We start from the raw sequence: 20,069 nt of genomic DNA, 5'->3' as shown, positions 1-20,069 counted from the left end.
GACCACGCTGAGCTTTTAATCCATTCAATGGAGTGCAGGAGAATGAGGGGAGAAGTTCATAAAACCATTAGGAGATTTATTAAGGAGGACCTTCATTGGATTTTCTCCAGAGTTGGGGAGTCTGAAACTAGAGTACAAAGATAGAAGACAAGAAAGGAGAGATTTATAAAAGTCCTGAGTGGTAGCTTCATACAGAGGGTGAGGTTTCAGGGTGTACGGTTGCACTTAAGGGGCATTTGAACAGGTGCATGGTAAAAGGTAGGTAACTAAGCCGGGCTGTGGGTAGTATGGAGCAGAAGGGCGGAAGGGCCTGCTTCCTCACTGTGTGACCTGTGTGTGGGCTCTTGTGTGCACAGGAGGTGGAGCTGTACAAGGAGAGACATCAGGAGAAGTTGGGTCTGACTGTGTGTTACCGCACTGACGATGAGAACGATACTGGCATCTACATCGGAGAGGTAAGCGAGGCGAGCGGGTTGGGGAATGGCAGGGCTCAGCCGTGCTGCCCCAGGCTCAGTATTGGCCTCGGGCACTGTCAGAGAGTAGTCTGCCAGGGTTTCTACTCCTTACCAGCTGTCTGTTCTATCTGTGCCTCTCATATCCTTGTCAACTTCTGTCAGATCTCCCCTCAGCTTCTGCCACTCCTGAGAAAAGAACCCAAGTTTGTCCAGTCTCTCCTTGAGCTTATGCCCTCTAATCCAGGCAACAGCCTGGTGAGCCTCTGCTCTACCTTCTCCAAAGCCTGTAACGGGGTGACTGCAATACTCCAGATCGAGCATAACCAGAATTTTATAAGTCTACATCATAACTTCCCAGCTCTTGAACTCAGTGCCCAGACTGCAGACAAGTCCTTATGTGCACAACATCACAGGTACCGAGCGTCAGATAGCACAACTTCCACAAGGATTAAACGTACATACATGTTAAACACAATCTTTACAAGAAAGAACACAATTAAATGCATTGCATAGTGGTCACGATGTTGTTACACAAATGCAGTCGGATCATCAGGAGTTAAGCCATCCCACCATTGAGCACATCTACATGGAGCATCGCCGCAGCAAAGCAGCCTCCATCGACAGGGACCTCTACCACCCAGGTCATGCTCTCTTCTCACAGCTGAAGAAGGTACAGAAGCCTCAGGACTCACACAACCAGCTATTACCCCTCAAACATCAGGCTGTTGAACCAGAGGGGACGACTTCACTTCACTTCACTTGATTCAGAATCGGGATCAGGTTTAATATCACTGGCATAGTGAACGAAATCTGTTGTTATGCAGCAGCTGTATAGTGCAATATAAAATAAAATCTGTAAATTACATTTAAAAATATATATATACAGTATATTTAAGAAGTTAAATTAAGTATGTAGTGCAAAAAGAGAAAAAAAAGTAGAGGCATTTCATGGGCTCCATGTCCATTCAGAAATCAAACAGCAGAGGGAAAGAAGCCGTTCCGTGCATTCAGACTTCTTCACCTCCTTCCGGATGGTGACAATGAGAAGAGGGCATGTTCGGGGTGATGGCTGTCACCTTTTTGAGACATCGCTCCTTGATTCTGGATTCTGGGGAAGCCAATGCCCATGATGGAGCTAATTTCTGCACAACTTTCTGCAGCTTATTTCAGTCCTGTGCAGTGCCCCCTCCCCATCTGACGCACCATCAATAACTCTCGGAGACGTGAGGCAAGATATTGGCTTTTATTGGCTGGAAGAAAGAACAAGCAGCAAGTGACCACCACACAACATCCTGGAGACTGAGGAAGGGGCTGTCTTTCCAATCGCCTTCCAATCGTCTGTGGGAGGAGCTACAGGAGCAGTCAGCAGGGTTAAGGGGGGGGGGGCGTGTCCAGACAGGTAAATGTAGTTCAACACACCATCCCAGACAGCAATGTAGCCAGTTAGAATGCTCTACAAGGTACATCTGTAAAAAATTTTGAACTGTTTCCGCTACCTATGGACTCAGTTTCAAAGACTCACGTGGATAGGGTGGTGAAGAAAGCTTTTGGTATGCTGGCCTTTATAAATCAGAGCATTGAGTATAGGAGTTGGGATGTAACGTTAAAATTGTGCAAGGCATTGGTAAGGCCAAGTTTGGAGTATTGTGTACAGTTCTTGTCACCAAATTATAGGAAAGATGTCAACAAAATAGTGAAAGTACAGAGAAGATTTACTAGAATGTTACCTGGGTTTCAGCACCTAAGTTACAGGGAAAGATTGAACAAGTTAGGTCTTTATTCTTTGGAGCATAGAAGGTTGGGGGGGTGTACTTGATAGAGGTATTTAAAATTATGAGGGAGATGGATAGAGTTGACGTGGATAGGCTTTTTCCATTGAGATTAGGGGAGATTCAAACAAGAGGACATGAGTTGAGAGTTCGGGGGCAAAAGTTTAGGGGTAACACGAGTGGGAATTTCTTTACACAGTGGTAGCTGTGTGGAACGAGCTTCCAGCAGAAGTGGTAGAGGCAGGTTCAGTATTGTCATTTAAAGTAAAATTAGACAGGTATAGGGACAGGAAAGGAATGGAGGGTTATGGGCTGAGTGCAGGTCAGTGGGACTAGGTGAGAGTAAGCGTTCGGCACGGACTAGAAGAGCCGAGATGGCCTGTTTCCGTGCTGCAATTGTTACATGGTTATTATGGACTCTCCATCTCATGTTCTTGGTGTTTATTGCTTATTTATTTATTAATATAATTATTTCTTTCTGTTTGTATTTACACAGTTTGTAGTCTTTTTGCACACTGGTTGAATGCCCAAGTTGGCGCGATCATTCATTGATTCAATTATGGTTATTACTCTGTTATAGATTTATTGAGTATGCCTGCTAGCAAATTAATCTCAGGGATGTATACAATGAATGGCCCAGGACGTGTGGGCTGGTGACTTCCTTTCACTGCTATATATGACCAAAGATCAAAGGATACTAAGGGCATTTATGAAGGGAAATAAACCACCATCTTTTCAGACAGAGACCCTTCATCAGGACTGGAAAGGAAAGGGGAAGGCACCAGGATAAGGTGGGGTGGTGAGGAAGTACAAGCTGATAGGTGAGGCCAGTTGAGGGGGAAATGGGTGGGTAGGGGAATATCAGGACTTGTAAATTCAGAAACAAATCAAAACAAAAACTCAAGACCCGGGAAAATTAAAGTGCTCACATACGGCATGGTAGCATAATGTATGCCATTCACATATAACCCGGAATGAATTGTGAACACAGAATGCTTAATCAAACAATATATTTATAATATTACTTAATTTTAATATTATTGAGATTTTAAATACACAACACTCCTCACTTCTCATCTGTAAACTCCAAATCAAAGTAGAATGCATCTGAACTCGATTATGCAGCACGTCATTTATTCACACACATACACGCTACACTATATACATACACAGCATAATAAATTTTAAATTGTCCCATTCAGGACTAAAGGTTGAATCACTGAATCGCTGTGGAGGATTTCTTACTCTTGTGGGATAACATCTTTCTTGACGGAGGTGGGGTGGGTGGGTCACTCTCTTTGGTAGGTGAAACAACCTCAGGTTTTGGGGCCTGCTCTGGGACCACAGGGAGTGGTTCGGGCAGCTCTGAACCACAATTCTCTAACAATTGACTCTGCTGTCCTCAACTGACTGATGTGCCGTCTCCAGATGTTATCAGATGCAAACCTCCTCTGTGTGGGAGCGGTCCAGTTCTGTCCTAATCTTTCCAAGTAGCCACTGTATTCCCTCGCCAGGACCGCTTGTCCAGCAGTGAAACACCGACCTTTCCTGTTTGAGGAGCCCTCAGTTCGTCCTGCGTACTCCTTGAGAGACTGGGTCTGAGGGGATCCAAGCACGACTGCAAGAAATCACCTTCTGTGGATTGAAAATGGACACCAGTGGTTATCGATCAGTAATGAGGGTAAACTCTCTCCATACAAGCACTGATTGAAACATTTGACAACTCAAACCATTTTCAAGGCTCTCTGTCAATGTGGGTGTAATTTTTCTCTGCAGCAGTAAGGGAACATGATGCAAAGGCAATGGGGCATTCACTTGCAATCACTTAAACATATGACATGACCGCACCTACAGCATCAGGCAGGGTATCGCAGCAGGACAACGGACCGTGGACGATGTGGATCAGAGTATGTGAGTGCAGTAACAGACATTGCATTCATTTACCATTTGGAAAGCCACCTCATACTGTTTTGTCCATTGCTGTTTCTTCCCGAACTGTAGTAATAAATTTAGGGGGTGGAGCACAGTAGCCAGGTTTGGGAGGAACCTGTTATAATCATTGAGAAATCCTAAAAAGGACTGCAACTGTGACACATCCTTTGGCCTTGGGACATCAACCACTTCTTCAATTTTTCTCAGCACGCTTGTGTAATTCTTGTGCATCAATGGTGTGACCGCAGTAAATAATGCTTTGTTTAAAGAATTCACACTTCCCCACATCATGCTCTGAGACCATAATCTTCTAATATATTTAACACTGTCTTGAGATTTTGGAGGTGTTCCTTGTCATCTTCACCAGTAACAATAATGTCATCCTGGGCAGCCTTGCAGCACCTGGTCCATAGCTTTCTGTCAGAGTGCAGGTACGGACGCTACTTCAAATATAAGCCTATTTTAGCAATAAAGCACAGTGAGCGTTTATGGTGAGAAGCACTTTGGACTCTTCTTCCATCTCCATCTGTAGGTAGGTCCATTCTGCTGAGTACTTTTCTCCAGCAAGGTTTGCGAAGACATCTATCCTGGGGGAGAAGGTGTTGATCTGTGTCGATGGTGACCTTAAGCTTGCCACAGATCCTGACAGCCATAGTGACCACTCAAACTTGGAAAGAATTCTTTCAACCTCAATGTGATCTAGCTCACTGAATTCTTTATCACAGATTGTATAAGGCTTTGTAAAACATGGGTGTGGCATTTTCATTCAACATTATTTTACCCTCGATATGTCTGAGTTTTCCATTGCCATCCTTGAACACTGCTGTAGCATCATCCAATACCTTTCTTAATTACCTTTCAGTTAAGTCTATTTGCAGGGAATGTGGTAAGCATTCATTGGAGAATGGATTACTAATTAAGTTGTAGTTTTCTTAGGTAACCATGGCTCCACAATGCTGGCCCTCCTGTTCTTACCACATACAAGCCCAATATGGCTTGGTGGTTGTTGTATTTCACCGTTATTAATTTCATTCCCACAGGAGTTATCTTTTAGACCATAAGACATAAGAGAAGAAAGAGGCCATTCAGCCCATCAGGTCTGATCCACCACTCCATCATGGCTGATCCCAGGTGCCACAGAACTCCATACACTTGCCTTTTTGCCATAACCTTTGATGCGCGACCAATCAGGAAATCAATTTTCGCTTTAACTATACCCACAATCTTGGCCTTCACAGCTATCTGTGGCAGAGCATTTCACAGATTCGCTACTCTCTGGCTAAAAGAAAATCCTCATTACCTCTGTTCTAAAGGATCACCCCTCAATTTTGAGGCTGGGCCCTCTAGTCTTGGACACCCCCACCATAGGAAACATTCTCTCCACATCAGCCTTATATAGCTCTTTCAACATTTGGTAGGTTTCAATGAGATCCCTGCATTCTTCTAAATTCCAGTGAGTGCAAGCTCAAAGCTGCCAAACGCACCACACATATTGACCTCGTCATTCCCAGAATCATCCTCGTGAACCTCCTCTAGACTCTCTCCAATAATAATTCATCCTTTCTGAGATGAGGGGCCCAAAACTGTTGACGATGCTCCAAGTGCATCTTATAAAGTATTATCTCCTTGTTTTTATATTCTATTGTACAGATTCAACCTGTACATTAACCTTCTGGGAGTCTTGCACGAGGGCTCCTGAGTCCCTCTGCACCTCTGATGTTTGAATTTTCTCCCCCATATAGATAATAGTCTGCACTATTATCCCTTTTACCAAAATGCATTATCATACTTTTCCCAACACTGTATTCCATCTGCCACTTTTTTGCCCATTCTTCCAATTTGTCTAAGTCCTGCTGCAATCACATTGCTTCCTCAGCACTGCCTACCCCTCCACATATCTTCATACCATCCGCAAACTTTGCCACAAAGCCATCAATTCCATTATCTAAATCACTGACAAACAATGTGAAAAGTAGCAATCCCAATACTGACCACTAGTCATGGCAGCCAACCAGAAAAGGCCCCTTTTATTCCCACTCACTGTCTGCTGGAGTGACCAAGTGATTAAGGCGTTGGACTAGTGATCTGAAGGTCGTGAGTTCGAGCCCCAGCCAAGGCAGCGTATTGTATCCTCGAGCAAGGCACTTAACCACACACTGCTCCAGTCCACTCAGCTGAAAGTGGAAACCTTGGCGGGGGGTGGGAGGGAAGGTCTCGTATTCTCAGTCACTTCATGCCATGGAAACTGGCTTAAGCACCAGCCTGATGAGCTTGGGACTGACTTTAACTGACTTCTGTCTTCCTCTGCCCATGCCAGTATCTTTCCTGTGATGCCATAGGATTGTATGTAAAATATGTGTGGCACCTTATCAAATGCTTTCCGAAAATCCACTGCCTCTCCTTTGTCCACCCTACTTGTTACTTCCTCAAAGTTAGGCAACCAAGCTGACTTTGACTTAGTTTATCATTCATCTCCAAGTACCTCAAAACCTCATCTTTAATAATGGACCCAACACTTTACCAACCTCTGAAGTTAGGCTTACTAACCTATAATTATCTTTCTCTTCATAAAGAGTTTTCCAGTCCTCCAAAACCCTGAAAGACTCAAGTGAGTTTTGAATGATCATGACCAATGCATCTTGCTATCTCTTCAGCAACCTCTCTTGGAACTCTGGAATGTGGTCCATCTGGCCCAGGTGATTTATCTAACTTAAGACCTTTCAGTTTGCTTAGCACTTTTTCCTTTGTGATAGAAATGGAACTCACTCCTGTTCCCTGACATTCACAGACCTCTGGCATGCTGCAAAGTACTTATTAAGTTCATCCGTTATTTCTTTGTCCCCCAATACTACCTCACTGCCATCAGTCAGCCAGTGGTCCAATATCAACTCTCACCTCTCTTTTGCTCTTTATATAACTGAAAAAAAAACCTCTTAGTATCCCGCTTTATATTATTGGCTAGTTTGCCCTCATATTTCATCTTTCTCTTTTCCTTTAATTTCCTTTTTGACGGATTTTATAAACTTTCCAATCATCCAACTTCCCACTCCCTTTTGCTACTCTTATATGAACTTTTCTCAGTTTTTATGCAGACCTTAACTTCCATTGTCAGCCACAGTTGTGTACTCCTGCCATTTGAGAACAACTTCTGTAGGACATAACTATCCTGTGCCTTGTGACTTTTTCCCAGAAACTTCAGCCACCTCTGCTCTGCTGTCCGCTTCTTCAGTATAAGTTCTTAGTTGGATATCTGCAGACTTCAGTTCAGTATCTTTGAAATGCCATTCAAGCTCATTTTGTGATTAATTTGCTGTTCACTTCTGGTGTAAGCTATATTGCTTGTCTGTTAGTAGTTTTCACATTGTAAATCTCAAGGCTGTCTAGCCCTTGTGTTACTCTCGTTGTTATCAGTTCTCTCATTAACAGCACGCAGATTAGTGCTCTTCTTGAAACTGTAACTTGACTTTTTATTTTTTTCTCTTACCTGAGTAGTCTTATTTACTCTTGGCTACCCAACATACTCTTTGTATGTGCCTTACTTTGTCGCATTTTTTGCAAGTTTCACTTTGAAACCTACATTGGTCTAGGGTATGTGAGCCCCTGTCACAAAGGTATCATCATTTGTTCAGCCAGGCTGGTTTCTGTTTAGATGTTGCAATGTTGTTCACGCTCACTTTCATTCCTGACTGCAAATCAGTCGTGTCTCTGTCTGTTGTTTCCATTGATAACAGAGATTTCAACTCCTCTTTTAAATGTGAGTTGTGCTCTGGTCCCATTACTGAACTGGCAATGCTCAGAAAGTCTCTTCAATTCAGCCACATGAGCTGAAATTGAACTTCCCTTCCTTTTGATTCCTCTTATGAAATTTAAAGTATTCTGCAATCAACAATGGATTCAGTTCTATGTTCCTGAATTACTTTCATGATATCAGCAAAGCTCATTTCAGCTGGTTTGATTGGAGTAGTCAAACTTCTAAGCAAACTGTATGCTTTTCCAACAATTACACAGCAAAACTGGCATTTAATTCAAAATACTGCTCAATTTGTTCAGTATACATCCGTTGTGCAATCAAACATTTCTATCTTTCTGATGTAGCCAGTTATTTCTGCTTATTTTTATTATCACCTGGTACTGTTTATGAATCCGCGAATTTTGTAATTTTCTGCCTTTTTTAAAAAGTCAACTGTCTTTCTCTCTTTGCCAAGAAACATGTGCTGTGCTTTTTTGAACCAACTGTCTCTCTCCCCTTGTAAAGAAAAAACATGTTGCACTTCAACAGATGGGTAGTCATCTCAGCTTCCTTTTAAAACTACCTGGTCACCACTGTTATGTTTTCTAATTCCAGAAACAAATCAAAAGAAAAGCATGGGAGTCAGGAAATCACAAATGACATGGTGGTGTAATAACATATGCCGTTCACATACTTTTACATATAACATTATACATTCAGACATTTTCCCCAGCGCTGGGGAATCAAGAATTAGAGGGCACAGGTTTAAATTGAGAGCGAAGAGATTTAATAGGAACCTGAGGGACAACTTGCTCACCAAGAGAGTGGTGGATATATGGAACGAGCTGCCAGGGGACGTGGTTGAGACAGGTGCATTAACAATGTATTAAAGGGGCTTGGACCATAAAGGTTGAGAGGGATATGAGTCAAACACCAACAGATGGGACTTGTTTGGATGGGAATGTTGATTGGCATCAACCAGTGAGCTGAAAGGCCTGTTTCCATGTTATGTGACTCTGACAAGTTTATTTATTTGTTTATGAAGCATAGACTAGGCCTTTCTGGCCCTTCAAGCCAAACACCTAGCAAACCACGAAAACCTCAATTTAACCCTAATCACAGGACAATTTAACCATACAACACAGAAACAGGCCATTCAGCCCTTCTAGTCCATGCTGAACACTTACTCTCACTTAGTCCCACTGACCCGCACTCAGCCCATAACCCTCCATTCCTTTCCTGTCCATATACCTATGCAATTTTACTTTAAATGACAATACCGAACCTGTACTGGAAGCTCGTTCCACACAGCTACCACTCTCTGAGTAAAGAAATTCCCTCTCATGTTACTCCTTAAACTTTTGCCCCCTAAGTCTCAACTCATGTCCTCTTGTTTGAATCTCCCCTACTCTCAATGGAAAAAGCCTATCCACGTCAACTCTATTTATCCCCCTCATAATTTGATATACCTCTATCAAGTCCCCCCTCAACCTTCTGTGCTCCAAAGAATGAAGACCTAACTTGTTCAATCTTTCCCTGTAACTTAGGTGCTGAAACCCAGGTAACATTCTAGTAAATCTCTGTACTCTCTCTATTTTGTTAACATCTTTCCTATAATTCGGTGACCAGAACTGTACACAATACTCCAAATTCGGCCTTACCAATGCCTTGTACAATTTTAACGCAACATCCCAACTCCTATACTCAATGCTCTGATTTATAAAGGCCAGCATACCAAAAGCTTTCTTCACCACCCTATCCACATGAGATTCCACCTTCAGGGAACTATGCACCATCATTCCTAGATCACTCTGTTCTACTGCATTCTTCAATGCCCTACCATTTACCTTGTATGTCCTATTTGGATTATTCCTACCAAAATGTAACACATCACACATCAGCATTAAACTCCTTCTGCCATTGCTCAACCCACTCTTTTAACTGGCCTAAATCTCTCTGCAAGCTTTGAAAACCTACTTCATTATCCACAATGCCACCTACCTTAGTATCATCTGCATTATTACAAATCCAATTTACCACTGTATCATCCAGATCATCCAGAAATGACAAACAACATTGGACCTAGTACAGATCCCTGAGGCACACCACTAGTCACCGGCCTCCAACCTGACAAACAGTTATCCACCACTACTCTCTGGCATCTCCCATCCAGCCACTGTGGAACCCATTTTACTACTTCAATATTAATACCTAACGATTGAATCTTCCTAACTAACCTTCCATGTGGAACCTTGTCAAAGGCCTTACTGAAGTCCATATAGACAACATCCATGGCTTTACCTTCGTCAACTTTCCTCGTAACCTCTTCAAAAAATTCAATAAGGTTTGTCAAACATGACCTTCCACACACAAATTCATGTTGACTGTTCCTAATCAGACCCTGTCTATCCAGACAGATTATATATACCATCTCTAAGAATACTTTCCATTAATTTACCCACCACTGACGTCAAACTGACAGGCCTAAAATTGCTAGGCTTACTCTTAGAACTCTTTTTAAACAATGGAACCACATGAGCAATACGCCAATCCTCCGGTACCATCCCCGTTTCTAATGACATTTGAAATATTTCTGTCAAAGCCTCTGCTATTTCTACACTAACCTCCCTCAAGGTCCTAGAGAACATCCTGTCAGGACCCAGAGATTTATCCACTTTTATATTCCTTAAAAGCGCCAGTACTTCCTCCTCTTTAATCACCATAGTTTCCATAACTTCCCTACTTGTTTCCCTTACCTTACACAATTCAGTATCCTTCTCCTTAGTGAATACCGAAGAAAACGGATTTTATTTATTTATTTATCTATCTATCTATCTATCTATCTGTTTGTTTGGCTTTGTTTTCACCTTACTTGCCAAAGCAACCTGGTATCTTCCAAAGCAACCAATTAACCTTGGGACTGTGAGAGGAAACTCAAGGACCATGAAAAAACTTGCACATGAAGTTCCCTAGTACCGTCAGGCCCTGTGCAAATCCAGGCAACGAGTGGAAGCAGAACTATTCACCTGAATGGAGAGGGATGGTGGGGTGGGCAATGTTCTGGTCATGTGCACTCGGCTCACCACGAGGAAGAGCCTTGTTCCCAACCCAGGACCTGTTCTGGAGATGACCCTGGCACAGAGAGTGTGGCCCACTGCTCTGTATCTGTGTGTGTGTGTGTGTGTGTGTGTGTGTGTGTGTGTGTGTGTGTGTGTGTGTGTGTGTGTGTGTGTGTGTGTGTGTGTGTGTGTGTGTGTGTGAGTGTGTGTGTGTGTGTGTACATGTGCATCAGAATCAGGTTTAATGTCACTGACGTGAAACTTGTTAACTTTGTGGCAGCAGTACATTGCAATACATAACAATAGAGAGAAGAAAGAAAACTGAATTACAGTAAGTATACTTATATTAACTGGTTAAATAAGTAGAGTAAAAGGGATGTCATCTACAAATTTGCTGATGATATAACCATTGTCAGTAGAATCTTAGATGGAGATGAGAGGGTGTACAGGAATGAGATATACCCGTTAGTTGAGTGGTGTCACAGTAACAACTTTGCACTCAACGTCAGTAAGACGAAAGAACTGATTGTGGACTTCAGGAAGGGTAAGTCGAGGAAACACGATCCAATCCTCATAAAGGGGTCAGAAGTGGAGAGAGTGGGCAATTTTCAGGTTTCTGGGTGTCAAGATCTCTGAGGATCTAAACTGGTCCTGACACATCGATGCAGCTAGAAAGAATTCCATTAGGAGTTTCGGGAGGTTAGCAAAAGACCATAAGACAAAAGCCCATTCAGCCCATCAAGTCTGCTCCGCCATTTCATCATGAGTTGATCCAATCTCCCCTTTAGTCCCATTCCCCCGCCTTCTCACCATAACCTTTGATGACCTGACTACTCAGGTACCGATCAATCTCTGCCTTAAATACACCCAATGACTTGGCCTCCACTGCTACCCGTGGCACCAAATTCCATTGATTCACCACCCTCTGGCTAAGAATTTTTTTCGCATCTCTGTTCTAAATGGGCGCCCTGCAATCCTCAAGTCATGTCCTCTCGTCCTAGACTCCCCCACCATGGGAAACAACTTTGCCACATCCACTCTGTCCATGCCTTTCAACATTCGAAATGTTTCTATGAGGACCCCCTTATTTTTCTAAACTCCAACAAGTACAGTCCAAGAGTGGTCAAACGTTCCTCATATGTTAACCCTCTCATTCCCAGAATCATTCTAGTGAATCTTCTGTGAACTCTCTCCAACGTCAGCACATCCTTTCTTAAAAAAGGAGCCCAAAACTGCACACAGTATTCCAAGTGAGGTCTTGCCAGTGCCTTATAGAGCCTCAACATCACATCCCTGCTCCTATACTCTATTCCTCTAGAAATGAATGCCAACATTGCATTCGCCTTCTTCACCACCGACTCAAGCTGGAGGTTAATCTTAAGGGTATCCTGCAGGAGGACTCCCAAGTCCTGTTGCATCTCAGAACTTTGAAATCTCTCCCCATTTAAATAATAATCTGCCCGTTTATTTCTTCTACCAAAGTGCATGACCGTACACTTTCCAATATTGTAATTTATTTGCTACTTCTTTGCCCGTTCCCCTAAACTATCCAAGTCTCTCTGCAGACTCTCTGTTTCCTCAGCAATACCAGCCCCTCCACCTATCTTTGTATCATCAGCAAACTTAGCCACAAAGCCATCTATTCCATAATCTAAATCGTTGATATGCAACGTAAAAAGAAGCAGCTCCAACACGGACCCCTGTGGAACTCCACTGGTAACCGGCAGCCAACCAGAATGGGATCCCTTTATTCCCACTCTCTGTTCCCTGCCAATCAACCAACACTCTATCCACGTAAGAACTTTCCTGTAATTCCATGGGCTCTTATCTTGTTTAGCAGCCTCATGTGCAGCACCTTGTCATTCTGAAAATCCAAATACACAACATCCACTGCATCTCCCCAGTCTAGCCTACTTGTAATTTCCTCAAAAAATTGCACTAGGTTTGTCAGGCAGGATTTTCCTTTGAGGGAACCACGCTGAGTTCTGCCTAACTTGTCATATGCCTCCAGGTACTCCATAACCTCATCCTTGATAATCGACACCAACAACTTCCCAACCACCGATGTCAAGCTAACAGGTCTATAATTTCCTTTTTGCTTCCTTGCCCCCTTCTTAAATAGCGGAGTGACATTTGCAATCTTCCAGTCCTCCGGAACCAGGCCAGAATCTATCGACTTTTGAAAGATCATTGCTAAGGCCTCCGCAATCTCCTGAATAGGTACAAGGAGCTTAAAAAAATAGAGGGCTATGGGTAACCCTAGGTAATTTCTAAAGTAAGTACATGTTTAGCACAGCATTGTGGGCCAAAGGGCCTGTATTGTGCTGTAGGTTTTCCATGTTTCTATGTAGGTAGTCCTACATGAGGGACTGTACTGGACCTGGTGTTGGGTAATGAGCCTGGCCAGTTCACTGGCCTTTCAATGGGTGAACAGTGACCACAACTCCTTAACTTTCAGATAGCTATAGATAAAGATAGGGATGGTCCTTGTGCAAGAGTTTTTAAGTTGAAGTAGGGCAAACTTCTCATAAAAGCCTCTAATGTATTTGCCTCCACCACCATACCAGGCAGAGCACTCCAGAAATCCACCCCTCTCTGAGTAAGAAACTTATCCCCTTTGAACCTGCCCCCCTCTCACCTTCAATACATGCCCTCTGGTAGTAGACATTTCAACCCTGGGAAACAAATTCTCTGTGTCGACTCTGTCCATGCCTCTCATAATCTTGTAAACTTCCATCAGATCCAGAGAAACCAACCCAAATTTATCCAGCCTCTTGTGATAGCACATGGCCTCTAAACCAAACTGCATTCTGGTAAACCCCTTCTGCACACTCTCCAAAATCTTTCCTATAAATGGGGTGACCAGAACTGTATGCAACACTCCAAATGTGGCCTAACTAACATTGTAAGATAACTCGATGCCTCTCCTTTCTATAAGTGTATACCTCAGATAATTATTATGTGGAGATTTGTGATAAATATGATTATATGATATATATGTACAGTACCTGAAGTACATGTTATGGAAATGTTTGATGATAAACTTCAACAAAAAATAAATTACAAATAAAAGTAAGCATTCCATAAGCCTTCTTAACCACTTTATTGTCCTGTGTTGCCACTCTTAAGGGGCAATGAACTTGGATCCCAATATCTCTGTACTCTGATCTTGCCCTTGAGAGTGCACTGTCTCCTTGCATTTGCCCTACTGAGGTGCAACATCTTACATTTATCTGGGTTAAACTCCTTCTGCCATTTCTCAGCCCACATCTGCAACTGATCTATAATCGAGCTGTATTCTTTGGCAGTGTTGGCGCGTGGCCAAGTGGTTAAGGTGTTCGTCTAGTGATCTGAAAGTCACTGGTTCGAGCCTTGGCTGAGGCTGTGTGTGTGTCCTTGAGCAAGACACTAAACCACACATTGCTCTGCGACGACACCGGTGCCAAGCTGTATGGGTCCTAATGCCCTTCCCTTGGACAACATCGGTGGTGTGGAGAGGGGAGACTTGCAGTTTGGGCAACTGCCGGTCTTCCATAAAAAACCCTGCCCAGGCTTGCGCCCCAGAAACTTTCCAAGGTGCAAATCCATGGTCTATCGAGCCTAACGGAGACCTACTACTATTCTTTGGCAGTCTTCTGCACTGTCCATTGGTATCATTTACAAATTTACCAACAACATTTTCATCCAGGTCATTTATATACATCATAAACAGAAGAGGTCTGAGCACAGATCTGTGGAGAACTTCACTAATTACAGACACCCAGTTCAGCTACCCTCTATAATCTATGTGTAAACCAGTTCTGAATCCAAACAGCCCATTTGCACCATAATCTTCCTGATTAGCCTCCCATGAGGAAGATGGAGGGATATGGACATGGTGTCAGGAGGAGGGATCAGTGTCTGGGTGTTTTTGATTTGTTTTTAGCAGGTTCAGCACGATGTTGTGGGCTGAATGGCCTGTTCCTGTGCTGTACCGTTCTAGGTCATTTCCAATCCACACAGATTGTGGTCTTCTGGTGCAGGGGGAGGTACAGAGGCCCAGGTTCTAGGCTGAGCTGTAGTCGATAAACAGCATCCTGACAGAGGTGTTGCCATTGTCCAGATGATCCAAGGCTGCGTGGAGAGCCAGGGAGAACACGTTCACCATAGATCTATTGCAGCAATAGGCAAACTGCAGTGGGTCCAGGTCTTTGCTGAGGCAGGAATTGATTCTAGCCACAACCAACCCTCCAACCCACTTCATCAGCATAGATGTGAGTGCTACTTTACATTAGGGCAGCTCACACTACTCTTCTTGGGCACCGTTATAATTGTCCTTTTGAAGCAGGTGGGAACTTCAGACTGTGGCAGTGAGGAACTGGAAATACCTGTGAACAACCCTGCCAGCTGGTTGGCATAGGTTTTCAGAGCCTTACCAGGTACTCCATCAGAGACTGCGTGTGCGTGCGTGTGTGCGCGTGTGTGTGTGTGTGTGTGTTTGTTTGTGTGCATGTGTTTGTGTGTGTGTGTGTGCTTGCGTGTGTGATTGTATGTGTGTGTGTGTGTGCGTGCGTGTGTGTGTGTGTTTGTGTGTGTGCGTGCGTGTGTGATTGTATGTGTGTGTGTGTGTGCGTGCGTGTGTGTGTGTGTGCGTGTGTGTGCGTGTGTGTTTGTATGTGTGTGTGTGTTTGTATGTGTGTGTGTGTGTGTGCGCGTGTGTGTGTGTGTGTGTGTTTGTGTGTTTGTGTGTGTGTGTTTGTGTGTGTGTTTGTGTGTGTGTGTGTTTGTGTGTGTGTGTTTGTGTGTGTGTGTTTGTGTGTGTGTGTGTTTGTGTGTGTGTGTGTTTGTGTGTGTGTGTTTGTGTGTGTGTGTTTGTGTGTGTTTGTGTGTGTGTGTGTGTGTTTGTGTGTGTGTGTTTGTGTGTGTGTGTGTGTGTTTGTGTGTGTGTGTTTGTGTGTGTGTGTTTGTATGTGTGTGTGCGAGTGTGTGTGTGTTTGTGTGTGTGTGTGTGTTTGTGTATGTGTGTTTGTGTGTGCGTGTGTGTGTGTTTGTGTGTGTGTTTGTGTGTGTGTGTTTGTATGTGTGTGTGTTTGTATGTGTGTGTGTGTGCGTGCGTGCTTGTGTGTGTGTGTTGTGCGTGTTTGTGTGTGTGTGCATGCATGTGTGCGTGAGTGCGTGTGTGCGTGCATATGTGTGTGTTTGTATGTGTGTGTGTTTGTGTGTGTATTTGTATGTGTGTGTGTGTTTGTTTGTGCGAGTGTGTGTTCACTCAACCTGTTCTCATAAGGCATGCTCCCCAATCCAGGCAACATCCTTGTAAATCTCCTCTGCACCCTTTCTATGGTTTCCACATCCTTCCTGTAGTGAGGTGACCAGAACTGAGCACAGTGCTCCAAGTGGGGTCTGACCAGGGTCTGATATAGCTGCAACATTACCTCTCGGCTCTTAAACTCAGTCCCACAGTTGTTGAAGGCCAATGCACCGTATGCCTTCTTAACCACAGAGTGAACATCTGTAGCCGCTTTGAGTGTCCGATGGACTCAAACCCCAAGATCTCTCTGATCCTCCACGCTGCCAAGAGCCTAAGCATTAATACTATATTCTGCCATCATATTTGACCTCCCAAACTGAACCACCTCATACTTATCTGGGTTGAACTCCATCACCACTTCTCAGCCCAGTTTTGCATCCTATCAATACCCTGTTGTAACCTCTGACAGCCCTCCACACTATCCACAACACCTCCAACCTTTGTGTCAGTAGCAAATTTACTAACCCATCCTTCAACTTCCTCATCCAGGTCATTTATAAACATCACCAAGAGAAGGGGTCCCAGAACAGATCCCTGAGGCACACCACTGGTCACTGACCTCCATGCAGAATATGACCCGTCTACAACCACTCTTTGCCTTCTGTGAGCAAGCTAATTCAGGATCTACAAAGCAATGTTGCCTTGGATCCTATGCCTCCTTCTATGGGATACCTAATCAAATGCCTTGCTAAAATCCATATACACTACATCTACGGCTCTACCTTCCTCAATGCATTCAATCACGTCTTCAAAAAGTTCAATCAGGCTCGTAGGGCATGACCTGCCTTTGACAAAGCCTAATCATTTTATGCCGCTCTAAATGTTCATAAATCCTGTCTGTCAGGACCTTTTCCATCAACTTACCAACCACTGAAATAAGATTCACTAGTCTACAATTTCCTGGGCTATCTCTACTCCCTTTCTTGAATAAGGGAACAACATCTGCAACCCTCCAATCCTTTTTAACCTCTTCCGTCCCCATTGATGATGCAAAGATCATTGCCAGAGGCTCAGCAATCTCCTTCCTTGCCTCTCACAGAAGCCTGGGGTATTTATACAACTTGATGCTTTCCAAAAGCTCCAGCACATCCTCTTTCTTAATGTCTATATGCTCAAACTTTTCAATCAAAAGTCATCCCTAAAATCGCCAAGGTTCCTTTCCGTAGTGAATACTGAAGCAAAGTATTCACTAAGTACCTACCTCCGTTATCTCCTCCGGTTCCATACACACTTTCCCACTGTCACACTTGATTGGTCCTATTCCCTCATGTCTTATCCTCTTGCTCTTCACATACTTGTAGAATGCCTTGGGGTTTTCCTTAATCCTGTCCACCAAGGCCTTCTCATGGCCCCTTCTGGCCCTCCTAATTTCATTCTTAAGATCCTTCCTGCTAGCCTTATAATCTTCTAGATTGCTATCGTTACCTAGCTTTTTGAACCTTTCATCAGCTTTTCTTTTCTTCTTGACTAGATTTTCAACAGCCTTTGTACACCACGGTTCCTGTACCCTACCATCCTTTCCCTGTCGCATTGGAACGTACCTATGCAGAACACCACATAAATATCCCCTGAACATTTGCCAAATTTCTTCCGTACATTTCCCTGAGAACATCTGTTCCCAGTTTATGCTTCCAGGTTCCTGCCTGATAGCCTCATAATTCCCCTTACTCCAATTAAATATTTTCCTAACTTGTCTGTTCCTATCCCCCTCCAATGCTATGGTAAAGGAGATAGAATTGCCAAGTCAAGTCATTTTTTATTGTCATTTCGACCATAACTGCTGGTACAGTACATAGTAAAAATGAGACAACGTTTTTCAGGACTCTGGTGCTACATGAAACAGTACACCGAACTATGTAAATACAACCCAGAAAAAAAACTACACTAGACTACAGACCTACCCAGGACTGCATAAAGTGCACAAAGCAGTGCAGGCATTACAATAAATAATAAATAAGACAACAGGCACAGTAGAAGGCAGTAAGTTGGTGGCAGTTTGGGCTCTAGGTTTTGAGGAGTCTGATGGCTTGGGGGAAGAAACTGTTACATAGTCTGGTCATGAGAGCCTGAATGCTTCGGTGCCTTTTCCAGATGGCAGAAGGGAGAACAGTTTGTGATCACTATCTCCAAAATGCTCTCCGACTGAGAAACCTGCCACATGAGCAGGTTCATCCCAGATCCCGTACAGCCTCTCCTCAAGTAGGCTTATCTACGTATTGTGTCAGGAAATCTTCCAACAATTTTAGTTTAAACTCTCCCCAGTAGCCTTAGTAAACCTCCCTGTCAGGATATTGGACCCCGTTGGATTCAAGTGCAACCCGTCCTTTTTGTACAGGTCACACCTGCCTCAACAGAGGTCCCAATGATCCAGAAATCTTAATCCCTGCCCCCTGCTCCAATCCCTCAGCCACGCATTTATCCTCCACCTCTCTCGATTCCTGTACTCACTGTCGCGTGGCACAGGAAATAATCCCGAGATTACTACCTTTGAGTCCTGCTTCTCAACTTCCTTCCTAACTCCCTGTCGTCTGTTTTCAGGACCTCCTCCCTTTTCCTGTCTATGTCGTTGGTACCAATATGTACCACGACCTCTGGCTGTTCTCCTTCCCACTTCAGAATATCATGGGCACGATCAGGAACATCCCAGACCCTGGCACCTGGGAGGCAAACTACCATCTGCGTTTCTTTCCTGCGTCCATTGAATCACCTGTCTGACCCCTGACTATAGAGTCCCCTATCACTACTACCTTCTTCCTTTCCCTACCCTTCTGAGCCACCCAGCCAGATGTGGCCAGAGGTCCGGCTGCCCCTCCCCAACAGTACTCAAACAGGAGTACTTATTGTTAAGCCACAGGGGTACTCCCTAGTATCTGACTCCTGCCCTTCCCTCTCCTGACTGTTACCCACTTATCTGCCTCCCGAGGCCCCAGTGTGACTACCTGCCTATAGCTCCTCTCTATCACCTTCTCACTCTCCCTGATAAGACGAAGGTCATCGAGCTGCAGCGCCAGCTCCCTAACCCGGTCCCGAAGGAGCTGCAGCTCGATGCACCTGGCTCAGGTGTGGGCTTCTGGGAGGCTGGGAGTCTCCCTGACATCCCACATCTGACACCCAGAACAGAACACTTGCCTCACAGACATACTTCCTGATTTTATTCCTCACAGGTAACCTACCTTTCCTTGACACATTATCACAGAAGGCCTGTTGAGCCAAAACCCTCCTACTCAGTCTGTCTCTCCTCCGACACCAGCTTTAGTCTCTTTGAGCTGGTCTAACTCGCTGATGCCCACGTGCCTGCGCAGTCATCCCTCCATCAAACTGTGACTGCGTGTGATAAGTGAGACTGCCTGCATGTGGACTGTTTGAGAGTGGATGTGTGTGAGTCTGAGTACTTGTATGTGTTACAGTGTTTGTATCTGCATGGCCTGTGGGGGTGTGTACCTACAATGGTGCAGTAGTCTATCTGTGTGTAAGTGGGGATGTGTACCTACGATGGTGCAGTTGTCTATCTGTGTGTAAGTGGGCGGGTGTACCTACGATGGTGCAGTTGTCTATCTGTGTGTAAGTGGGGATGTGTACCTACGATGGTGCAGTTGTCTACCTGTGTGTAAGTGGGGATGTGTCCCTACGATGGTGCAGTTGTCTATCTGTGTGTAAGTGGGGGTGTGTCCCTACAATGGTGCAGTTGTCTATCTGTGTGTAAGTGGGGATGTGTACCTACGATGGTTCAGTTGTCTACCTGTGTGTAAGTGGGGATGTGTACCTACGATGGTGCAGTTGTCTACCTGTGTGTAAGTGGGGATGTGTCCCTACGATGGTGCAGTTGTCTATCTG

The 20,069-nt window shown here is 44.2% G+C and overlaps 1 protein-coding gene across 1 annotated transcript in view; it reads left to right on the top strand.

Annotated features, from left to right (window-relative positions):
- Positions 1–356: 356 nt before the first annotated feature.
- Positions 357–20,069, top strand: part of pdzd4 (PDZ domain containing 4) — a gene marked incomplete at its 5' end in the record, with an annotated part of 71,380 nt that continues 51,667 nt past the window's right edge. The window contains one exon of the mRNA XM_059957668.1: positions 357–455. Coding sequence (XP_059813651.1) covers positions 357–455 — 99 coding nt within the window. The remainder of the gene's footprint in view (positions 456–20,069) is intronic.

Source organism: Hypanus sabinus, assembly GCF_030144855.1.
Source record: "Hypanus sabinus isolate sHypSab1 chromosome 24 unlocalized genomic scaffold, sHypSab1.hap1 SUPER_24_unloc_8, whole genome shotgun sequence".
Taxonomy (NCBI): Eukaryota; Metazoa; Chordata; class Chondrichthyes; order Myliobatiformes; family Dasyatidae; genus Hypanus; species Hypanus sabinus.
This window is presented reverse-complemented; position numbering and strand designations above follow the sequence as displayed.